This window comes from Mytilus galloprovincialis, chromosome 3 (genome assembly GCF_965363235.1).
Source record: "Mytilus galloprovincialis chromosome 3, xbMytGall1.hap1.1, whole genome shotgun sequence".
NCBI lineage: Eukaryota > Metazoa > Mollusca > Bivalvia > Mytilida > Mytilidae > Mytilus > Mytilus galloprovincialis.
Window position 1 is genome coordinate 17382295 of NC_134840.1, and position 26490 is coordinate 17408784.

General features: G+C 31.2%; 1 protein-coding gene across 4 annotated transcripts in view; it reads right to left on the reverse strand.

Moving 5' to 3' along the window:
- Window positions 1–1753: 1753 nt before the first annotated feature.
- Window positions 1754–26490, reverse strand: part of LOC143067285 (uncharacterized) — a 29335-nt gene continuing 4598 nt past the window's right edge. For 2 of the 4 annotated variants that reach the window (XM_076240419.1, XM_076240421.1), the window contains 19 exons: window positions 15947–15988; window positions 15385–15549; window positions 14680–14847; window positions 14179–14230; window positions 13523–13661; window positions 12903–12974; window positions 12107–12176; window positions 11521–11578; window positions 10030–10053; window positions 8881–8933; window positions 8300–8382; window positions 7069–7228; window positions 6727–6785; window positions 5415–5548; window positions 4359–4447; window positions 3635–3703; window positions 2832–2885; window positions 2394–2484; window positions 1754–1897 (listed from right to left, as the gene is read on the reverse strand). In XM_076240419.1, the coding sequence (XP_076096534.1) occupies window positions 1827–1897; window positions 2394–2484; window positions 2832–2885; window positions 3635–3703; window positions 4359–4447; window positions 5415–5548; window positions 6727–6785; window positions 7069–7228; window positions 8300–8382; window positions 8881–8933; window positions 10030–10053; window positions 11521–11578; window positions 12107–12176; window positions 12903–12974; window positions 13523–13661; window positions 14179–14230; window positions 14680–14847; window positions 15385–15549; window positions 15947–15958 (1623 nt within the window). In that variant the 5' untranslated portion in view covers window positions 15959–15988 and the 3' untranslated portion in view covers window positions 1754–1826. Of the gene's footprint in view, window positions 1898–2393; window positions 2485–2831; window positions 2886–3634; window positions 3704–4358; window positions 4448–5414; window positions 5549–6726; window positions 6786–7068; window positions 7229–8299; window positions 8383–8880; window positions 8934–10029; window positions 10054–11520; window positions 11579–12106; window positions 12177–12902; window positions 12975–13522; window positions 13662–14178; window positions 14231–14679; window positions 14848–15384; window positions 15550–15946; window positions 15989–16933; window positions 16992–26490 lie in introns of those variants that run through there. The other 2 variants (XM_076240420.1, XM_076240422.1) reach the window with 2 other exon arrangements.

The window sequence follows — 26490 nt, forward strand, 5'->3', positions numbered from 1 at the left end:
TTAATTTAATGTGAGACCTCTAAATCTATGCTGGAGCTTATCACCTAGAATATTAAAACTTTTTTCATATTTTATTTTTTCTTATTTTTGTGAGTTAACATATGAAGCATTTTAAAAAAAGTCATACTGTTGATCTGAGTTAACTATTTGAAACATCATTCCAGTCAGTTAAGAGGTATTTTTGAAAAAATAATTCTGTTTTGTCATTATGTTTGTGTATGTGTTGCTTTGTTTGAATGTAATATATTGTACCTTGTTTTGTAGAGAGGGCTTACATAGGCTATGCCTGTTGCCCAATCCAATTTAATTTATTTGAATAAAATATTGATTAAACCAATATTAGTGAGGCCCTGAACACCAATTCATCTTTGAAATAAAGAAACAAGTCATGGGTTCAACAAATTAATAATATTAAATTCAAATTTGAAGGACAAATGCATTTATAGTATTAATCTCACATGACGTGAGTCATAATATATCATAAGATTGTATGTACACATATGTGCATTTTTCTAGGTGGTATCAAACTCAAATCTTTAAAGCAACCGTAAACAAATATTTTTAAACATATCACAGTAAAAAAGGAAAGTACCTAGAGTAATTTGGAGTGGTACGAAGTTTAAGCTTCACTTCTAACAAAATATTTTACAATCCTTAAGCTGCAATATGTACATCAATAAGGTGCTAATGACTTTAGTTTTTACAGTACTTAATATGATTGAAAACTGCTGTTCAACAAAGTAATGGCAAAATCATTGAATATCAAAGGACAAAAAAAGAGTTATGTAAATCTTTGATACTGTAAAAAACTATGAACTAATCATCAAAGAAATATGAATCAATTCAAATATACATTTATTGCTTGTTTCAACCAAAGATGTTGGAACTATAATGTAAGTATTTTTCTTTTTGACAATAATTAAACTTGTCAAAATGTCTTCATATTTATATATGGAATACTTTATTTTTGTCAATATAATGGAATTTTATGCAATTGTCATAAGTGAGAAGTTTATCTAGATATAAAACCAGGTTTAATCCACCATTTACTACATAACGAAATGCCTGTACCAAGTCAGGAATATGGCAGTTGTTTTCCATTTGTTTGATGTTTTTGAGCTCCTGATTTTGCCCAATTGATTAGGGACTTTGAGTTTTGAGTTTTCCTTGGAGTTTTCAGCAAGCAAAGAAGACCACTGACCTCACTTTGTAAAATACTGTCTGGGAATTTGAGTTTAAATCTTTGGCAAAAAAGATAAAGTAAATTATTTTATATAAAGATATTATAAACTGAGTAGTTTAATGAAATAATTTTCTGATTTATTGGAATTTAACTTTACAAGATAAAATAAAGTGTCTTGTTTTTCAAAATTAGGCAGAATAAGATATGGTATGTGTGGGCAAGTTTAATATAACTGTTGTTATCAGGGTGAGTCATAATTTACCAAATAGTCTGGTTTACTTGAGCTAAGTATTTTTTCAAGTCAAATTTACTTCCTTGTCAACCTGAGTCATGATGAGATTTGACTAAACAGAGGTATTATCACAGATATCTTGAGATCTACTCTTATGAGCACTAATGCTGAAATGTACAGTCACTGTATAACACAAGCCTTGGATGCCTCCTGGTTCTGTTTTTAGCCCAATTGAAATAATTTACGGTTTTAAGCCCGATTGAAATAATTTTTGGTAGTGATTACAAACATTTTATATTTTTGACAATTATTTTTATCTTACAAATCATAAGATGAGATTTGACTAAACAGAGGTATTATCACAGATATCTTGAGATCTACTCTTATGAGCACTAATGCTGAAATGTACAGTCACTGTATAACACAAGCCTTGGATGCCTCCTGGTTCTGTTTTAAGCCCGATTGAAATAATTTACCCTTTCCTGCAAAAATAAATGAAATACATATTAAAGTAATAGACTTAAGTGTTTTTTTGGTTGGATCAAAAGTCCCTTTGATAATTCCTGACTAGAATCCTATCTAATGTCAAGTCAGGAAATTTATAAGTGGTTGATTTATGTCATATTGCAATAATAATCAGTTTACAGTAATTATAATCAGACAATTCTTATAGATCTTTAAATTCATTTATGATTTTGTATCCATTTTTTTCTTAAGTGTTTTTTAGATGTCATAGCCATTATACCCTGGTAGTAATCTACCCTCACAATCTTCATTTATATTCAAAAACCATATCGTAGTCATTTCCGAAACAAACTTGATTAAATTACAAAATCATAATTGGGCACAATAAGTAACTCCCCCTTATAGGAATTAGTAATAAGGAAAAATTTATATTAATTTTCCAAAACTTCATGGTAAAAATACAGGTTTATACACATAGCTTACTGGAAATGTTGTTGTACTTAAATGTATTACCTGATTTTTTGGTGATTTTATCTACCACTAGTAAATATTCAAAGAAGTCCAGTGTGTGTGAATTGTCTCTGTCTACTTCTTCTATTGCTTCCTTAAGAGAGAATAAAATGTTATTCAAATTTACCACAATACTCAAATTGTATCTTGTTTTCAAAAAATTGTGATTTATTGGGTAAGATTTGATGCGGAATACAATGTGAATTGGGCTCATTTTGAATCCATTTTTTTCTTAAGTGTTTTTTAGATGTCATAGCCATTATACCCTGGTAGTAATCTACCCTCACAATCTTCATTTATATTCAAAAACCATATCGTCAAAGTTATTATAAAAACATGATTTGTGTTAATTATAATGGTTATCTGTACTGTGATTGTCAAATAAATATATCATTTGTATTATTAGCTGTGGTGATACAAGACTAACTGTTACTGAATTACCTCAATTTGATCTGGAGTATACTGGCATCCTATATTTTGCAAAATTTTTGTTACCTGAAATCATAAGAATAAACTCATCATAGATACCAGGACTCAATTTAGTATATACGCCAGACGCGCATTTCGTCTACAAAAGACTCATCAGTGACGCTCGAATCCAAAAAAATGTTAAAAAGGCCAAATAAAGTACGAAGTTGAAGAGCATTGAGGACCAAAATTCCTAAAAGTTTTGCCAAATACAGCCAAGGTAATCTATGCCAGAGATTATTAGAATATTATCATTTTTTTTTTATCTGACCTAAATCAACATTTTTCCCAAAATGTTTTAGACATTTTATTGATGAAAGATTTCTTTAAAGTTCACTGAAAAGTTCTTATAAATATAAAATTAATGAAATATAAATAGTTAGAAAGTATATAAAATTTGTTTCAAGGTGGCTAAGAAGCAAAATAAAGAGCAACACTAGTCAAAATTTTCTCTCAAGTTTAGTTTAGCTTAAATATATTTTATTTTCATTAATGTGCAAAAGGGATTAGACACAAGTTAACCAAACTTATAATGTCTTCTCCCATGAGAAGCTTTTTTGGTAGTGATTACAAACATTTTATATTTTTGACAATCATTTTTATCTTACAAATCAAATCAGTATATTAATAATTACATAGTGTGCTAGTGACCTAATACGGTATATATGGGGTCAGTTAATTCCTAGAAATGTATAGGAGGTAAGGTAATACCTTTTCGTCAGTTCTGAATTATAATGTATATATTTTTTCCAAGACCACCATATTTTCTATATTACCTCCAGGAGATCTAATGATGAATCATTATCTGTATCATATTCTTTAAATTTTTTCCAATGATCAAGGACCTGGAAAAGAAGGATTTTTAATTCATAGGGAGCTTTTAACCCTCTCCTCTATAATGATGTCTTATGATGCCTCCACCTTTATTTCATAATGATGCCTTTTGGTGCCACTGTGTGGTACCTCAGATGAAACTTTTGCCTTCAAAAATTGTCAGAATTCTTCAAATTTGTACCAAATGTCAAAAGTACATGCTTGGAAATGTATGATATGAAATTCTTTGATGGTTTTTTTGTATGACCTGCTTTATTTTCTCAAGTGGTTGACCTGTTTAGAATTGCAGTAATCATATTTTTCAAAGTTTTTATACTATTAAAAGTAAGTTTATTTCCAACATTTTGTAACAATATCCCATGTGACACAGAAACTGTAATGTACAAAAAAAAATCTCCATAAAGGAAAAAAGAATCTTTATTGAATCAGACTTAACATTTGTTTTTCTTGGTTAATTATCAAAAAGCAAATAAACAAAACAGCAATGACAGAAACTGTCTTGATTTTATCATAATAATTTAAATTTTGTAAAACAACATTTTAAAAAAAGTATGTTTTAAAAAATGTTTGCAATATTAACCTTTTGAAAATAAGAGTTAGATAGGATAATAATCTTATAAAATAGCATTCTTATATTGTATGTTTACATTTGTGGTGACTACTTACAAAATTTTGTGCCATATGAGGAAAGTGCATGAGGTATACCATGCTGTTGATTCTACCTGTACCTGGATTAATTATCACTGGATTCTCACCTGTAATGAAATTCAACTAGATCAGTAAAAAGACAAAATTGAAAACATTTAAATCATGAAAATACAAAAAAATAAAGCCCTTCATCAGTATACTATTACTCAATATGTTAATACAATTAAAATACTAATTAATCCAAGTATTAATTTATTGAATTAAATAAATAAAACAACATATCTGGTAGATATGACAATCTTTATTGTGCAAATGTTTATTATGTTGATACTGCTCAAACAGAGTTATTAGGTAGAATGTCTAATATAGACATCATATATAAATTTTACAGTCACCATCAAGAATTGGTTGATCTGAACCATGTGTATGTGATTTAAACTACTAGCAACATGTTTTCCATGGATTGAAGTCATAAAACTTTGCTCGGTGCTTGGAGCATAAAAAATCATGCTCAAAACGTGAAATCCAGTATTTTGATTGGTTGATTTTGGAGTATGAGTACAAAAAAATGACTCAAAAGATTTATGACTCCAAGGCCTGGGCTTAGATGTTTAGATACCATATTAGTTATCTGATCTGTCATACCAAAATACTGAAAATGACATGAGTATAGATCTGTATGGAAGGTGGTCTATCCATAGCAGGAGTTTCTAACACTGACTGTCCGCATACCTGGTCTTTAGGTCATACAATTTCCTCAGTTTTAAATTATTTTTTCGCCTTGAGTTGTTCTTTCCTAATGGATCTATGCCATCTATGAACATTGGTTAATTGCTAGTGATTCTGATTGAACCATTATTTGTCTCTAAAAGACACATGACTACTTTTAAGGAATAATGTCGGAGAAAGGGAAAAAAGGAATCCTTTCAACCAAAGTTTAGGTTGTTACATCTCTCTGTCCAAAAGAATCAGAAGAAATTTCAAATTAAAAAAAATATGTAGGATATATGGAGAAAGTTGTAAAATACTGTCTAGAGAAAATATCCATATACACAGTTTATTTTTAATACATACAAACAACATCTAACTTTCTTGTTGGAGTAGGTGTTTCTGGTATACTGGTAATTTGCCCATTGCTAGTCCTACTACCTAATGTTCCCAGTGCAGCACCAATTGTAGGTAGTGGTGTCCTATTAATCTCTGGAGGTCTGTGCACATGTTTATGTTTGGAGAATAGACAAGAAAATTATAGATAATTGAGCAACAAACGTGTATGAAAGAGGTTGATACAACAATGACACCATTGATGCCAGTTTAAAAAAAAAACACATCCCTAACCCAGTGTACATTTTACAGTTTTGCATTTATCAAATAAAAGGGAATTAATTTTCCATGAAGGGGGTAAACATGTAATGGAAAAGATCTGACCAAAGGATCAAGTTCCAACATTGTATTATAGCCACTAAGTTTCTACATGCTTTTTCATTTCTAAATAAATTCATTAACCCTTGTTGTGAGGGGGCCGTTATATTACGGCCGTACCCAAACCACCGTTACTTTGACATCAATGGCGCTCCATACATTTGGAGGTCATGGTAATGCCATTTAATTCATAGTGTATGCACATTTCCTCAATCTGACACTATTGATTGTCATGTTTCTCACTTTTAATATTCATTTTCAGCTCAAATACGAAATTCAAAATTTGATATCGGACAAAATTGGGTTTTTTGGACGGTTAGGCTTACCTTCGAGGTCTGGAACACTGAGTTAAGAGGACTGAAACCTTGACAAATACTGTTATCCTAAAGGCACATAACGACTGATCGTGTTTATTATCAAAATATGCCAAGGAAACGACTACTTCCGGTTGCAAGTCCAGTTAAAGTTCAAATTGGAAAAAATCGGAAATTTTGTGAATTTTGCTGCAAATGACGTTCTTAACACTGATGATCCAAGATCATAACAACTGTTGTGATAACAGTGTTCACTGGGGTCCACTCTACATGAAAACTACAGATGGATGCATCTATTAGCATCTTTAAAACTTACAGGTGGAGAAAAAGAACGAAAAAAACATCAAAATTGACGCTTTTTGCACCTGAGGACCAACTTTGGGGCAAATTCCAGCCCACCCTTCCCTACCTCCTCACCCTGACCACCCTACCCCATGATCCCCTATCTTAGATTTATTGCAATCAGTATGCATCAGCATCAGGGTACAGCTCATTTGCATATCATTTGCATATTTTTGCAAATACTAGAAATTTAGACAATTTCTGAAAACAATTCAGCATGGAAAGGGTTAATATCTTATGTATCCACTACCACACTTTCCTTGTAACCTTCGATAATAATAAATAAGTTTGTTTGTAAATCAACTTACATCATATGGGGTACTGATGCTGCTTTAGACAATCGTCTTAATTTTTTAACTTTTAGTTCCTACAAAAAAAAAAACACTTCACAAGTGAAATAAATTCAATCCTACACTCAATTTTATGCAACAGATTACTCCTAGTTTTTGAAAGGTTAATGTTGCTCAATTTTTAGTTTTGTATGCATTGTTTTGTGTATATCTTTTGGTTGTCTTATTTTTTGTCACGTCATTGTCAGTTTCCTTTGACTTATGTGTTTTGAATTTCCCATCTTCTGTCCATCTTCCTCGCTTAGTATACCTTACATAGTTTGTCTATATGTTAAGACATTTAGAATAAGGTTAATTTACCTTGTCATAGTATGTATAATGTGGTGGTAACATGTTCTTTATGATAGCAAGCCGTCCCTCAGTAGCACTGTTATAAATCTTGTCAATATATTTTGTCAATTTAACGAAGTCTGGATCCCTGATATGTTCTTCTTCTATGTAAAACTTTTCACTCAAAATACTGTAAAATAAGAAAATACTTTAAAAAAAATTACTGCCAATGTGTGCAGCATAACCATACCTAACTATATTACAAATATATAGCATCAGCTGTTTATATGACTGTACAGCAAAAACTTCAAAAGTTAAGGGTCTTACACCTAATTGTTGCAACTTAACATTTTTCCAAACCAAACCTATACTAGATACAATTCATGCCAATTCTCAAATTAATGTGGGTCTGGTACTTGAGATATTATATTTAGAACCTTGAATGATGAAGATTGTTGGTTGACCTATAGATGGCTAAGTTATCTAGGGCTCTGAAAGTCCCTATGAGCCTCTGGCTATTTCACAAAAAATCTTGAGTAAAAATACTCATAAGTCATACACATTTCAGTATAACTTACGATCAATTTTAATAGTATATTTATTGTGAAAAGAGTCGTAGGTGTCGAGTTAAAACGATATGTTATAAATCATGTCTGAACCTAAACACTTACTTCTGAGATGATACCCTAGGGAACTAACAGTCCACTAGCAGTGGAGTTCGACCAAGTACTGGGAAATGAAAACAGAAGGGCATAAATTTGGTTTGTCAAAAGAGCTTTCTTGGATTACCCTTCATCAGCAACACTCAAATATTTGAAAGTTAAGGATGTTTAAATAGCTTATTGAGTTAAGCTATTTCATTTGATATTTTATAGTGTGTCTTTCTATGTTGTGATGTTACACCATTATAAGGGTAAGGGCTGTTACCTATTAAAACCAATGCATTTGATTGTACCTGTCCTAAATCAAGAACCTGATGTTCAGTGGTTGTTGTTTGTTGATGTGGTTCATAAATGTTTCTTGTTCCTTGTTTTTATATAGATTAGACAATTGGTTTTCCTGTTTGAATGGTTTTACACTAGTAATTTTGGGGCCCTTTATAGATGGCTGTTCGATGTGAGCCAAGGCTTCTTGTTGAAGACCGAACTTTGAACTATAGTAGTTACTTTTACAAATTGTGACTTGGATAGAGAGTTGTCTCATTGGCCCTCAGACTGCATCTTTTTATATCTATAGAATGTGGGGAAATACCCTTACTTACTTGACATCAGTTCTGATCCCACCAATTATACCCAAGACTACTTTTTGTTCTGAGTAAAACTGATCCTCTAAATGAGCTATATCCTGTTTTAATAGAAAAAGAAAAAGAAGATATAACCCACCAATTATATACCTAAAACTACTTTTTGTTCTGAGTAAAACAGATCCTCTAAATGAGCTACCGGTATATCCTGTATTATATAGAAAAAATTGCAACAATGATTCAATCCTCCAATTGGAAGCAATTGTTTTATGAAACAAGAAACAAGATGAAAGTTTAGTTTGAAATATGATAAAACTTTTTTGTTAAATTATCAACTGTTTATTTACTAGTGTAGTTAGTTTTAGGCATCTTCAACGGCATCTTATATTACAAAACTTCAAAAATAAGTCTTTCACAAAGTTCAGACATGCTTCATCTGAAATTATGTATTTAATCCATAGGCAAGCACTGTTGTAATACTTTTCAATCAAGTAGCAAAAGAAAATCAACATGAAAGTGTCAGAAAACAAAACTGAAGTTCAATTTCGTTTATAACCAAAACAGTGGTAAATACAGTAATATGTCCTTATACTCCTTACCTTATCTTTAACATAGATTTCTCGTTTTAATTGTTGTACTTCATCTGTACTTCCTAAGATACAAAAAGAAAATAGTGTATTATTTCATACACATGTACTAATTTTTTCATACACAATTTCTTCAAGACATCTATCTTAATAACAAAACTAAAACGGGTTAGTCTCTTTTCATAAGTCATTTTCCTTTTTTCTTGAACTATATATTTAATTATACATTGATAATAATCTTATTATAAAAAGTCTTTGTTCAAATCAACAACTAACATCCTTAATTTAATAAGAACCAATCACAAACATATTTTTATAAAATCAATATTTCAAAACTAGGAACTTTCATGTTTAAAACTATGACAATACAGAACTACTGGTAGAGTCTTAGACAGTTTTGGAATGTAGTGCGTTTGAGCTAATAATTTGTTACATAAAACTTTTAATTCTAAATATAAAAGGAAAGCCAGCAGGATATTATGAAATAGTAATACTGAGCTAGAAGAAGTGCTACCAGATAAAGTAACATACATTTTATAATAATCAATTTTAAAGGACTTTGTAAAAAACAGAAAAGTGATAGTGACTTGTCAATATCAAACTTGACCTCCATTTTGTTATTAATGACAACATACCAAAATTTGAAAAGCTTTGACTAAACAGTTAATGAATTACAGGACGTCACAACTGGAAACACCATTTTTCAATCTTTCGAGAACCCCAACTCCTGAACTTTACCTCCATTTTGTTGTCAGTAACATCATATTAAAATTTGAAAAGCTTTGGTGGAACAGTTTATGAGTAAATGCACTGACATTGATTGGCAAGTCACATCCAATTATAAGGGCACATCTATAATGTGCAAAGATTGACACAGTTTGTAGATGGAAAACTGTTGATAGCCCTACACCTCAGATTGATTTATTTATTGTTACTGAAAGTGCAGTCCCTAATATTCTTTCTTTTTAAAAATGGGATAACAGCAAACATCAAACACTAGTACATTCATAAGTAAGGAGATTTGAAACTACAATTTAATTGACATATTTAAGAATAACAAATACCAAGAAGTTCTATAGAGAAAGAAAAGGAATAAGTAGATATATATCAAGCTAAATGCAAAGCGATGCAAATTAGGTAATGTTAATGTAGTATGTTTACCTAGTTCACCATCCACACAATCCTCTAACAGAAGATATATATCATATAAATACAAGTCACAAAAATCCTTGAATTAACATAAAACATATCTCATATTGTTATACAAGTTTTTAATTCACACTCATTGGCATGAAATGTTCATGTCTATAGTATTCTTAAATGTAAAGCTTTCTTACTGTATCTTTTGCCTATTTTAAATGATAAGCATATGTAAAAATTCTCATCCTTTGAAAAGTAAACAAAGTACAGTTATGTTTTAAAAAAAATGTTTTTTTATGCCACTTATTCTTTGGCCAATCCCTTCTTTGCAATAAATAGATAGAAACAAATAAAAATGTCTAAATTTCATTTCTCAAGACTTCTTTTGTAAACTTTTATCAGCTTTTTAATATGAAGTTTTATAAAAAGTAAAGTTTGATTGCTGTTGCATTTGCTTTTACCCAAATTCTATTTTTATTCATATATGTTTTTGTTCCATTTTTGACAATAGGGTTTGAACTTGTCAATGCACTTTTGTAGCAGAAGCATCAAACCACTGTTGAATGCATCTTTCTATGTTGTGATGTTAAACCATTGTTTCAGGTAAGGGTGAAGATTGGTACCTATTTAAACCTTTAAACCCCTGCATTGTTTGCATCTGTTTTAAGTCAGGAATCTGATGTTTAGTAGTTGTTGTTTGTTGATGTGGTTCATAAGTGTTTCCTGTTTCTTGTTTTGTATATAGATTAGACCATTGTTTTTCCTGTTTAAATGGTTTTACACTAATCATTTTTGGGGCCCTTTATAGCTTTCTGTTTGGTATGAGTCAAGGCTCTGTGTTGAAGACTGTTCTTTGACCTATAATGGTTTTCTTTAAATTGTGACTTGGATGGAGAATCGTCTCATTGCCACTTATACCACATCTTATATCTATAAACACAGCAACAAAAGACAACCACTTAATTACAGGCTCCTGACTTGGGACAGGTACATATAGAGTGTGACGTGTTGTAACAACACAAAACAAGAACAATCTGTGCATAACAATGATAAAATAACAAATATGATATACAGAAACGATATACAACCACTGAATAAGTCTTGATAAAATAACAAATATGATATACAGAAACCATATACAACCACTGAATAAGTCTTGATTCAAACAAAACTGACTGGTTGTAAACAATTGTACTTATTGTGTCGGTTTGTTTTGTTCTCAATTTAATATCATAAGTGTAATGACCTTAGTAACCTTAGCTGTATCTGGTAAAAAAAAAAAAGGATCCTGAATGCTTTTCCACTTTGCTCTTTATTTTGCCTTTTAACTTTTTGATTTTATCGTCATAGAGTCTTTTGTAAATGAAACCTATGTCTAACAAATTCATAATACTGGTATCTTTGAAGACTTATTTTTATGCAGAAGAAGAAAATTTATCAATAGAATTGTTGGTTGTTTGTATGGATAATAAATATAGTGATTCTTTTTGCATAAACTCTTAAATTTCTTACCTCCATAGCTTGTTCTTTCCTGTTTCAATTTCAAAATCTTGTTTTGATCATCTATACACTGTAAGATAAAAAATAGACATCTGTACATGTGAAATTCTAAAACTTCACAGAATTTAGTCATTTAATTCATTCTTTATGAATATTACTGTATGCCCTTTTGTTTTTCTTTGTTAAAATAGTTATTTGTTTTTATAGTGATTAAGATTATAACACAATATTGACTGCTGTAACCCAATTTTTAACAATTTTAACTATTATGTCTGTTTGTTTTGTTCACACATTTGTGTCAATATAATGGAATGTTCTATGCGACTGTCATACAAGTGAGAGGTTTAGCTAGCAATAATCAGATTCAATCTACCATTTTCTACTAAGGAAATGCCTGTATCAAGTCAGTTGTTTTCCTTTCATTTGATGTGTTTGAGCTTTTGATTTTGTCATTCGATAAAGAACTTTCCACTTTGAATCAAGTCTCATTTCTCGGAGATCCAGTAAATGCTCTATATAAAGTCACAATTCATTGATAACATTGACATGTGTCAAATTATCAAAACAAAACACCAAGTAGAATTGGCTAACAACTTACAGACATCCTCCGTGTTGCTCTTTGTTTACTGGCTTTCATCTCCATTATTTCTTCCTCCAATTCGTCAATCCTTAACAAACAAACAAATACACACACAAATAAAGATATAGTTTCTTACAAGGTTATAAATGGCCATCTGTGACACTAATATTCCAAAAAAAACATGCAATCAAATCATAAGGGTGGCAGGGAAAATACTGGAGAGATGACTTAAATTTTACTGTTTAGATCCATTTGTGCAACAGCTTCTTTTTAAGCAGCAACCCTCTACAGAGCAAATTATTATAGGAAATGCAAGCCCTGGAATATGGTATCAACTGGGAGATATATACTCTATAGGCAGGTGCTGATGGAATTACTTCATTAAAATGAAAAGTTCATAAGGATGTGTATGTGTTTAAAAGGTGGCAGGTAGTAAAACAGTGATTAAACCCGCTAATATGTTACTTACTTGTCCCAAGTCAGAGGTTGTCTTAAACTATAATTTTGCTTAATTTGTCTTAATTAAAATTTGGAAATCATGGCAGATCAGTGATTGACAATTCTGAGCTTAACAAATTGCGTTGCTGGAACAAATAGCTATTAAACACTTGTCGATTCTGGCAGAAAATTAACTCTTTAGATGTCTTTCATAGATTTGTTGTGCTTTAAGATTGCTGTCTCTTTTACATATACTGTATATTTCTATTTATTCAAATTTCTAAAATATTGTTCAATTTAAGTCAATATATAAACAAACGAAATCTATTAAGGTATGCCACACGGAAGGAATTCAATTATCATACTAGAAACTTACTTTTTATTTGCATTTTCTAACAATTTCTCCTTTTCTTTTACAGATAATTGCACAGTTTTGTCTTTCAGTAGCCTACAATATAACAAATGTTCTGATGAATACTTCTACATGATAGCAGACATTTCTAAACATTGTTTTTCTCCAATCCAATTAAATAAGTAGTTTCAATTCATTGATTGATTGTTGTTTAACACCACTTTCAGCACTATTGTGTTATTTCATGGCAGTAAGAATTTATTGGTTGAGGAAGTCGTAGTGCCCAGAGAGAACCACTGACCTTCCTGCACTTTCAGCACTATTGTGTTATTTCATGGCAGTAAGAATTTATTGGTGGAGGAAGTCGTAGTGCCCAGAGAGAACCACTGACCTTCCTGCACTTTCAGTACTATTGTGTTATTTCATGGCAGTAAGAATTTATTGGTGGAGGAAGTCGTAGTGCCCAGAGAGAACCACTGACCTTCCTGAAAACTTACAATCTTAGTCAATTATGATTATAGTTGAGCCAGTTACAAACAGTAATAAAAAAAAAACTAAAGATAGATAACACTATCAAGTTTCACATTCAAACAACTTCAGTTTGAATATAAGTAAATTATTTCACTTTAAAATGGTGTAATTACTCTGTAATTTTATTTGTTTTCTCTTCCACCATTCTTTCCATCAGGTTAACTTTTCCCTGTAACTTAGCAAATTCCATCTTTCTATCAGCATTCTCCCTCTTCTCATCAAGTAATTGTTGATACAAATCTGTTGTTTTATCTACAAATCACAAATTATAAAATGAAAGAAAATAACATTCCAATTTAATTGTCTTATAACAAAATGTTACACTACTGATCTATCTTTAGCTCATAAAACTGCTGAGATATGTGGTGTGGAAAGCTTACACTGCATGTAGAACAAGGATTTCAAGCAATTTATGCGTACTTATCAATTCCAATTTTAGCTGTACATGATTGTTGTTCCCTAACGTCCAGTAGAAAATATTTCATGCATGATCAGGACAAGATTGTCTATAGAGAAATAGCAACGGTAATGCTTTGACAAACCCCAAAGTCAACAATCTCGCATTCCTGTCTGTTTTCAACAAATGCATTAATAAATTCGAGCAAACATTTCTGAGTTTACAATGTATAAAACACACATAGCATAGAGTTCTGTTTTTTCCTCTCCTTTCCTTTTATCCAGATACCATACCATAAACAAGGATAAGAAATAAGTCATGGGTTTAACCAAATACCATACTGTGTTTATCTAAGTAACAATTATCACTCACTTCTCATTTCATCATGTTTAGCTTCCAACTGCTGCATTTCTTGGGTTTTTTGCTGAAAAAACATGAAAATAGATTAGTGAAGCAAAATTTTTCGAATAAACACCAAACTATATAAATTTGAATCTTAAAAAGCTAATAACATTCAATCCTGGCAGATACCAGGTTTGATTTATATACAAATCACAATGAAAAGAAAAATTGATTTAATAAATTTGATATGTAAACTTCAGGTGTTTTTAAAATCAATATAAAGATGTCTTATTGTGATATTGTGCTTTTATATGTCACAATAACCTTAATCTTTGATCTGTAATCAAGCATATGGCCATGATTGAGCGAGCCATTTCTAACCATATATCAAATAATTGTTCTGTATCTAAAGAAAGAATGACAAAAATATTTGATGGACAAAATGGATGGACAGACAAGGTGATTGCAATATAGTCGCACCTTAAAGTTGTGGTATCATAACTATCTGGTACAATAACCAATATGACTCACCTCAACTTTTTCCATGACTCCCTCTTTACATTTACACAGTACAGATAACATATCCATAATTAACTTGGCAGGATTGTTCATTTCATCGTCGGAGAAGTTCCCATCACTATACCCATAATACTCATCATGCAGATACAGGTTACGGATATCTTTCCAGTATTTCTGGTCCTACAATTTTAAATGCTAATTAATGTAATGCAGGTTAAATGCATTTTAATTCACAAGGCTGAAGTTTCACCAGCGTTTTGTATTTGTGTCGATCTGTATTTCATTTGCGACAATTTTTTTCTTTCATTTTGACTGATTTTTTTATTTCATTTGCGTCAATACTTTTAGAGGCAAATTACAGGTGAATATTATTTTTCATTTATCATCATAGGCCTCTTCTGTTAGCCAGTTTTAGAAATGTTATGAATTGTCAATCAATTTGGATAGCCATTTACAAATGTCACTCTATTTGTCTTTATACTCTGTCCCCAGCCCAACAGACTGGATTTTCCTCCACAAGTTCTGAGCTTTTTTATGAGTTATTTGAAACATCAACAAGAATTTAAATTATTACCGTAAGTTAACTTCAAAATGATTACATGTCTTGTGCCAAATGATGACCACATTAGTCTGATTTAATTGTGTATTCCTTTAGTACTACCACTGATTTAATTGTGTATTCCTTTAGTACTACCACTGTTTCTAGATTAACCTTACCACACTCTGTAACCTTTGTAGTATTTCGCTTGCACAATAGTATGCTCCATAATCAAAATCCTTCTCCAGTATATCATGGAAGATGTCAAACAGACTTTTTATAGCGTCCTGCATCTTTCTAATGTTGGCTTGCTTGAATACCAGCATGTTTAACTTGTTTAACCTCTGCAGAGAAAAAGATATTAATAAATAGTTAACTAAAATTTTTACGTTCAAAATATTGATATGTGGGGTCACATATTGAGTTTGATGAAAAAATAAAGGATCTTTATTAATCACTGAATGTTCAGAGGTAAACTATAAGATTTGAATACTGTAAATTTAGAAATTCAGAATTTTTATTGCATGCATTGGGAATAAATAAAATTCTAATTCAATTATTGTGAATTTAGGAAAAGCTACTTACAGATATGAACCGAATATCAGAATGTGAGTCCTTATCAAGGAGATACTCACAGAGTAGCTTTATTTGCATAAATAATGGCTACATACGAACCTTATTATCATTATAAATAATGGCTACATACAAACCTTATTATCATTATAGGATGCTAATGTTTACCTCAGTATTCATGTTGATGCTGCTGTTATATCTTTTCTTCACCTGAGTAAGAAAAAAGAAAAGATTATAGCAATCGAAAACATTTGTAAAAATTAATCATTCTTTTACCTTTATTAAATGTATAGCAAAATTCTTTAATAATTAAGAGTTGTAACCTTATACAGAGACATATGATTACAGTAGGATATATTCATGGTGTTTCATTTTCAGTGTCTGTGAAAGAAGTCTTGATTTATCAGGAATTCAAGATGTACCAGGTTTTGGTTCTTGGAATTCAGGATGACCTTCACCCCCTCCCCGAACACATGTTCAAGTCAACTAATTGTATCTTTATTGACAAGTACATGTAGTAATATATTCTACTCTCATTGACTATATAAATATGAAAATAAAATAAATTGAAATTATACCAAAAAGTAAAATAATTAATACCAAAATCCAAAGAAAATTCATTACAGAAGTCCCTTAACAAATGGAAAAATCAAAAGCTCAAACACATCAAACAAATGGAAAACAACTGTCATATTCCTGACTTGGTACAGGCATTTCCCTATCTAAAAAGGTTGATTAAAAACCCAATTTTCCATCTAAAAATAAGCATTTAAACATGACTTAAAACAACAAGTAACTTTGAACAGTCATTAAAAGAACAATATACAAGAAACAAAAACACTAGTGCAAATTATAAAAAAAGCATGCTGTTCTTAATCAGCATGATCAGGGAATGGAATCACTAAAAGTAAGATAAACCTACTTAACCCTCTGATATGAAATCATTTGTCCTACTATTATCAGTTGCTGTACCTCAGAAGGATTTCATAGAGCAAATAGTACAGGATGACACAATCTTGTTGAATAGCCAGAAACAAATAGTACAAAATCTGTTGCAGGTATATAAAAATAAACATATTAATCTTGCTTCAAACTATAAATCAGCAAATACGATGTCCATCCAAAAAATAGAGAGTGATTATTAGTTAAACTTACTATTCATCCATCATTAGGTCCTTAATGTAAGACGAGGTATGAAGAGAAGAAACAAATTAATTCTTCCCAACTTAAATCTGATAGTTTTTGTTTTTGTTATTGTTCATTATCAAATTTAACAAGACAATATGTGTAATAAAATTTAAACATAGCTGACCTAAACTAAGACATTTAGTCAATTTCAAAAATAAATTATTTCCAAATAAAGTTTGAAAATTTTCTTGAATAGATCATATTAATTACATATTTAATTGGATTTTCAATTTATCATCAATTAACTTTAAATACCTTATTGAGGACTCCAGGTAAAAGAAAATAAATATTTATTTAAAATTCACTATCATTGGAATGCACTATGAAATTTGGTAAGCTTTGAGTGTAGTTTATGACAAATTATGTAAAATATCTATCCCTGGTCAACCTTTGACATTGAAATCCAACAATATAGCATTTAATAGCATCAAAAGTGATTTGCCATTAAATCATAATGGAGCATTAAAACTTTTAAGATCTGATTCAGATGTATATATTTGATCTTTAACTACTATTTCTTTATTTTAAATCAATACAAAAAGTATGTAAGGGGAAGTAATACTACATATAGATATCACTTAAACTTTGGCATCTGATGTGCTAACCTTGGCAAACCAATTCCATATTTGCAAAATCTATAATCAGACTAAACTAAGGGCTCTAAAGAGCCTGTGTCGCTCACCTTGGTCTGTGAATATTAAACAAAGGAAGCAGATGGATTCATGACAAAATTGTGTTTTGGTGATGGTGATGTGTTTGTACATATTACTTTACTGAACATTCTTGCTGCTTACAATTATCTCTATCTATAATGAACTTGGATCAGTAGTTTCAGTGGAAAATGTTAGTAAAAATTTACAAATTTTATGAAAATTGTTAAAGGACAATAACTCCTTAGGTGGTCAATTGATCATTTTGGTCATGTTGACTTAATTTTAGGTCTTACTTTGCTGTACATTATTGCTGTTTACAGTTTCTCTCTATCTATAAAAATATTCAAGATAATAACAAAAACAGCAAAATTTCCTTAAAATTACCAATTCAGGAGCAGCAACCCAACAAAGGGTTGTCCGATTCATCTGAAAATTTCAGGGCAGATAGATCTTGACCTGATCAACAATTTTACCCTGACAGATTTGCTCTAAATGCTGTGTTTTCCAGTTATAAGCCAAAAACTGCATTTTACCCCTATGTTCTATTCTAAGCCATATCGGCCATCTTGGTTGGTTGGCCAGGTCACCGGACACATTTTTTAAACTAGATACCCAATGATGATTGTGGCCAAGTAGTTTCAGAGGAGAAGATTTTTGTAACAGATTACTAAGATTTACGAAAAATGGTTAAAAATTGACTATAAAGGGCAATAACTCCTAAAGGGGGTCAACTGACCATTTCAATCATGTTGACTTTTTTGTAAATCTTACTTTGCTGAACATTATTGCATTTTACAGTTTATCTCTATCTATAATAATATTCAAGATAACAACCAACCAGATGCTCCGCAGGGCGCAGCTTTATACGACCTCAGAGGTTGAACCCTGAACGGTTGGGGCAAGTATGGACACAACATTCAAGCTGCATTCAGCTCTAAGTTTGAATTGTGATTAAATAATTGACAAAGCATAGGTTACTGACACAGAATGAATGTGGTCTAATGAACTTAAAATTTTTTTTTGCCTTTGAGCAATTCACTATGCTGTTGAATATTAATCCTCTCAAAAAAATGTTTGAAGAAATTTTCTATTATTTATGAAATCTGAAATGAGAAAAATTGAACACCCCTCCATTTTTTTCACATCCCCTTTCCCTTTTTCCAAAACTGATCTCAATTCAAATTTCTAATGGAGTTTGCAACAATAACTACTCATTTAAATACATCATAAAATATTAAAATGTAAAATATTGTTTTAATTTATCAGTTGGTAGTAAAAGTGAATATACATTGTATATTGTATAAAACAATGATTTAAGTTGATTCAACTACTATTCTGGACAAAGAAAGATAACTCCAATTGAAAATTTCTTGCTATTGCACAATATTGTGCAAGTGGATATTTCTTGCTATTGCGCAATACTGTGCAATTGAAAATATTTGCTATTGCACAATACTGTGCAATTGAAGATTTCTTGCTATTGTGCAATACTGTGCAATTGAAAATTTTTTTGCTATTGCACAATACTGTGCAATTGAAGATTTCTTGCTATTGCTGAATACTGTGCAATTGAAAATTTCTTGCTATTGCACAATACTTAATATAATAATTTTGGATCCTGATTTGAACCAACTTGAAAACTGGGCCCATAATCAAAAATCTTAGTACATGTTTAGATTCAGCATATCAAAAAAGCCCAAGAATTCAATTTTTGTTAAAATCAAACTTAGTTTAATTTTGGACCCTTTGGACTTTAATGTAGACCAATTTGAAAATTGGACCAAAAATTAAGAATCTACATACACAGTTAGATTTGGTATATCAAAGAACCCCAATTATTCAATTTTTTATGAAATCAAACAAAATTTAATTTTGGACCCCGATTTGGACCAACTTGAAAACTGGGCCAATAATCAAAAATCTAAGTACATTTTTAGATTCAGCATATCAAAGAACCCCAAGGATTCATTTTTTGTTAAAATCAAACTAAGTTTAATTTTGGACCCTTTGGACCTTAATGTAGACCAATTTGAAATGGGACCAAAAATTAAAAATCTACATAATTCAGTGGCTGTCGTTTGTTTATGTGTTACATATTTGTTTTTCGTTCATTTTTTTACATAAATAAGGCCGTTAGTTTTCTCGTTTGAATTGTTTTACATTGTCTTATCTGGGCCTTTTATAGCTCACTAAGCGGTATGGGCTTTGCTCATTGTTGAAGGCCGTACGGTGACCTATAGTTGTTAATGTCTGTGTCATTTTGGTCTTTTGTGGATAGTTGTCTCATTGGCAATCATACCACATCTTCTTTTTTATATATACACAGTTAAATTCGGCATATCAAGAACCCCAATTATTCAATTTTTGATAAAATCAAACAAAGTTCAATTTTGGACCCTTTGGGCCCCTTATTCCTAAACTGTTGGGACCAACACTCCAAAAATCAAACCCAACCTTCCTTTTATGGTCATAAACCTTGTGTCAAAATTTCATAGATTTCTATTTACTTAAACTAAAGTTATAGTGTGAAAACCAAGAAAATGCTTATTTGGGCCCTTTTTGGCCCCTAATTCCTAAAATGTTGGGACCAAAACTCCCAAAATCAATCCCAACCTTCCTTTTGTGGTCATAAACCTTGTGTTAAAATTTCATAGATTTCTATTCACTTTTACTAAAGTTAGAGTGCGAAAACTAACAGTATTCGGACGACAACGACGACAACGACAACGACGATGATGACAACGACGACGCAGACGTCAACGTGATACCAATATAACGACCAAAAAATTTTCAATTTCAATTTTTGCGGTCGTATAAAAACAGCAAAATTTCCTTAAAATTACCAATTTAGGGCAGCAACCCAACAACAGATTGTCAGATTCATCTGAAAATTTCAGGGCAGATAGATCTTGACCTGATAAACAATGTTATCCCATGTCAGATTTGCTCTAAATGCTTTGGTTTTTGAGTTATAAGCCAAAAACTGCATTTTACCCCTATGTTCTATTTTTAGCCATGGCGGCCATCTTAGTTGGTTGGCAGGGTCACCGGACACATTTTTTAAAAAAGATACTTAAATAATGATTGTGGCCAAGTTTGGTTTAATTTGGCCCAGTAGTTTCAGAGGAGAAGATTTTTGTAAATGTTAACAGATGACAAAGACGACAACGACGGACGACGGACGCAAAGTGATGAGAAAAGCTCACTTGGCCCTTTTAATCATTTTGGTTTTCCACAACATGCATTTTGTATAAAATTAATTAAGCAGAAACTTAAGTATACGATTTGTTATGATCAACTCTAAAGTTAAATGTAAGAGGATCATAGTGTTACGTCATATAAACAGATCAGTAACACATGATCAAATATTTTTATAAAGAATTAAATAAATAAAGAGTCTTAATACAATAATTTTATTAGTGACCTGTTAACAACTTCTGCTTATCCTTTCAATACAAAATATATTAAACCAAAACATGTTTAACATTTAATATTGTGGAAAACTAACTTCACTTTCATAAAATTTTTATATGATAAATGGTAAGAGGTGTAGCACTGACAATTTACTTGAGTTTTAAGGATATATTTATAAAAAGTAGGGTATGGCACAAGTACTTGTTTTAGAATTGTTTTTACTATATACCTTTGTATAAAAGTATTTATGTAAAAAAAAATCTGAGACAAATGCCTATGGGTTCACCTCTGCAATAGAATATTTAAAATGTCTCCCCCTTTTTAACAATACTTTGACTCTTGTAAAGAAAACAGAAACTATGTCTTTTAATTTGAGATTATTTGATTAAATGGTCATAAATTAGAAGGTGCTGTAAGAAGATTAAAGCTGAACAGCACACACTTAATATTTAATACTAAGTCACATGACCCTGACCTTTGATCTCTGACCCTAAAATATACCATTATTCATGTACTACACATTGACAAGCAATGGAAAAAGTATTGCTAATGGTCAGATGCAAAAGTGAAGTCTTGTTACTACCTTGAGTTTTAACCTTGACCTTTGACATTGTTATGACAATAGAATATGCTCACACTATCATTTCCTTTGTTCAGCTTGTTCAGTAAATATTGATTTCTGGATAAAAAATAACGTCGGACAATTCTTAACTATCTTCATATGAGATGGATTTACAAACCCCGGAAAAAATATGATCCTACACAATGTAAATAAAATATTGCTCTTAAAATGTCATTCAAATTTAAGTTTTCACTTCATTCACCTTACAATAGTTTTCTCAAAATAATCCATATTGAAATACCGTTATTTTTTTAGAACCCAATGACAATGTTTTGTGGTATTAAGCATTGTGTATAAGTTTTAGAACAAACTAAAGTTAGAGAACTGAAACCAATTACATGACGTACAGATGTACAGACTGACAAGGTAGAGAACTGAAACCAATGACGTATAGAATCTATACGTCATGTAATTGGTTTCAGTTCTCTACCTTGTCAGTCTGTACATCTGTACGTCATGTAATTGGTTTCAGTTCTCTACCATGTCAGTCTGTACATCTAGTATAGATGTACAGACTGACATGGTAGAGAACTCAAACCAATTACATGAGGTACAGATGTACAGACTGACAAGGTAAAACCAAAAAGCCTGCTACGTTACTACAGGGGCATAACAATATAGCTTAATACAAATTACAAGACAATAAATTCAGTTTGCTGTACAACAAGAGCTTTTCAAAAGAAAGCACCATATTTGGTCCCGCATATATTATATGGGGACAAAGTCCCAAATAACAGTAGAAAATTCAATAAAAAAAAAAAAAAAAAAATCGGGAAAATTTTCACAATATTTTCATAGTACTAATGAACTCAAAATCGTTCAATTTTTTTTTTTGTCGCGTTTTTGAATTTCCGGATCTGCGCAGAAATCTACTTCTGTTTCCGGTCTTGTTTGCATGAGACTTTGAATAAAATGTATATTTATCAGTCTAAAAAAGGAAATCAATACTAATTCATTTTTAAAAATTGTTTGTTATAAAAAAAAAACGTTACCTGATGACAACGTTTCTTTGTTTACATTGAATATGACGTCATAACTTAAATAACGTCACAACTAAAATCCCTAACAACAGAACCAAAATCGGAAACGTTACATTCTTTGTTTACATTGAATATGACGTCATAACGTAACAACTAAATCCCTAACAACAAAACCAAAATCGGAAACGCTACGGTATTTCCGTTTCTCTTTTTAACATGTTTGATTTATAAAAAAAGCATACAGACTTCATCCCCATTCACAGGTTATGCCTGCCTCATATTATCTATTGTTTCCAGATAAAAGTTGGTTAAATTAGATGAAGACAAGTAAGAAATTAATATAAACTTATTTCTTAAAAAGCATTGACATTCACAACCCAATTAGGCAAAAATAGAGATTTTGTTGCAAAATTTAAACAAGAGGCTCTCAAGAGCCTGAATCGCTCACCTGAATTTTTTTGGTTTAATCTCTCATCAATGATTATTTTGGCTTTTCAATTTATTTAAATGTTCTTTGAATCGTCCTATTTTCTTCAAAAGCAAAAAAAAAATCATTTTCTCCTATGTTCTATTTTAGCCATAGGAGCTATGTTTCTTGACATACAAGGAAATGAAATATAAAATTTATACTAGATACTCTGAAACTCTGAAACTCATTTAGCCTAAGTTTGGCTGAAATTGATACAGCAGTTTCATAAGAGAAGATTTTTTAAAGTAAGTCAACATGATGAACAAATTGTGAAAAGTCTTTAAAGGGCAATAACTCCTAAAGAGGTCAATTGACAATGTTGGTCAAATTGACTTATTTGTAGATCTTACTTTGCTGATCATATTTGCTGTTTACAGTTTATCTTTATCTATAATAATATTCAAGATAATGACCAAAAACTGCAAAATTTCCTTAAAATTACCAATTAAGTGGCAGCAACCCAACAATTGGATGTTTGATTCATCTGAAAATTTCAGGGCTGATAGATATTGACCTAATGAACATTTTTACTCCATGTCAGATTTGCTCTTAATGCTTTCGTTTTTGAGATATAAGCCAAAAACTGCATTTGACCCCTATGTTCTATTTTAAGTAACGGCGGCCATGTTTTTTGACGGATCAAAAATCAAAGCACACACTTTGTGCAGGATAATCTAAGGAACAACCATGCTAAGTTTTAACCAAATCCATTCAGTAGTTTCAGAGGAGAAGATTTTTTAAAGTTAGCAAATATGATGAACAAATTGTGAAAAATTGTCATTAAAGGACAATAACCCCTTAAGGGGTCAATTGACAATTTTGGTCATATTAACTTATTTGTAGATCTTACTTTGCTGATCTTTTTTGCTGTTTACAGTTTATCTTTATCTATAATAATATTCAAGATAATGACCAAAAACTGCAAAATTTCCTTAAAATTACCAATTAAGTGGCAGCAACCCAACAATGGTTTGTTTGATTCATCTGAAAATTTCAGGGCTGATAGATCTTGACCTAATGAACATTTTTACCCCATGTCAGATTTGCTCTAAATGCTTTCGTTTTTGAGATATAAGCCAAAAACTGCATTTGACCCCTATGTTCTATTTTAAGTAACGGCGGCCATGTTTTTTGACGGATCAAAAATCGAAGCGCACATTTTGTGCAGGATATACTAAGGAACAATCATGTTAAGTTTCATTCAAATCCATTCAGTAGTTTCAGAGGAGAAGATGTTTGAAAAATTGTTAACGACGACGACGACGACGTCGACGACGACGACGTCGACGACGACGACGACGGACGCCAAGTGATGAGAAAAGCTCACATGGCCTTTTAGGCCAGGTGAGCTAAAAACTGCAGGGATTTCAACCACATTTTATGCTTAGTATTAGTTTTTTTCTAAATGTGGTGGAAAAAATAATTTCAAAATCCGTTTACAACATTACATTTTGCCAATGTTTCAAGAAAACTTGAAGGTTAATTGTGTCTAAATGCTCAACTCTATCCATGATGTGCATTTGAAATGTCACACTGAACTTAAATGCATTTTTTTTTTCTTTGGAAAATATTATGTTGTATTTAATTTTTAGATAAGAGATCAAATATCAGGGTTAAATCATCACTTTCTAGGGTTAGCATCTTTAGAGCAAATTTTCTAGAACGTATTTATTTTATGATTGGCCTTGAAAAAATAAAAGCATTAGAAAAGGTTTGAAAAGTATTAAATAATGGACATAAAAATAGACTGATGGATGTTCTCATGGATTAGGAGTTTAAATATCTCATCAAAACTTCAGTACTTACAAACCTAACAAAAACAAACTAATCATTAAAGGATCTATATGTAACATCCAATCACATGGTCAAGAATTTATACTATTATTTATGTAAATTTCAACTAAAGTGAATGACCAATACATGACTTATGCCTTTCTCCTTGTATTATATTCAAATAGTTTGGCTAAATGCCCTCTCCAATAATAACATACTACAAAATAAAGATAAGCATCATAATTCTAATTTAATTAAATTCAATTATTAAAGAATTTGGTTATTTTGGGTTTATAAATAAATATCATATAAGTTCATGAACCTTAATAGTTAACATTAAAATTAACAGCATTCAATCTGCCAAGAAAATGTGTAATGTACAGGTTGGACAAAAAAGTTTCAAAAACCTTTATTTAGTTTAAAGAGTAAATTAAGAGTAAATACTATGTTTTACAGTGGCAGATCCAAGGGGAGGGTTCCGGGGGTTGGAACCGCCCTTTTTGTTTTGATGATCAATGCAATTGAATGGGGACATATAGTTGGAACCCCCCCCCCCCCCCTTTTGTCCAGGGTTGGGAACCCCCTTTTTTCAAATGGCTGGGTCCGTCACTGTTTTAATAATTTCATTCTATCAATGATATAATTGAAACAGATAATCTATTTTTGTGCTATTTCAGTTCCTTTTTTAATTAATCATTACAACTGGGTTGCGTTCAATATCCTAGCAGCTACATAGGTCTATGTAGATTTTTTACTAATGAACGTGTAACTAGCTTAGCTACTATCTATATCTATTTACAACTTATAATGAACCACCATGAACAACTTACAATGTATCACCATGAGCAACTTACAATGTACCATCATGAACAACTTACAATGTACCATCATGAACAACTTACAATGCATCACCATGAGCAACTTACAATGTACCATCATGAACAACTTATAATGAACCACCATGAACAACTTACAATGTATCACCATGAACAACTTACAATGTATCACCATGAACAACTTACAATGTACCACCATGAACAACTTACAATGTACCATCATGAACAACTTACAATGCATCACCATGAGCAACTTACAATGTACCATCATGAACAACTTATAATGAACCACCATGAACAACTGACAATGTATCACCATGCACAACTTACAATGTATCACCATGAACAACTTACAATGTATCACCATGAGCAACTTAAAATGTACCATCATGAACAACTAACAATGTACCATCATGAACAACTTACAATGCATCAACATGAACAACTTACAATGTACCACCATGAACAACTTACAATGTATCACCATGAACAACTTACAATCACCAGGAGCAACTTACATGTACCACCATGAACAACTTACAATGTACTATCATGAAACCACAAACAACTCACAATGTACTATCATGAAACCACAAACAACTTACTATGTTCCACCATGAAACCATGAACAACTTACAATGTACCACCATGACAACTTACAATGTACCATCATGAACAACTTACAATGTACCACCATGAAACCATGAACAACTTACAATGTAACACCATGAAACCACGTACAACTTACAATGTACCACCATGAACAACTTAAAATGT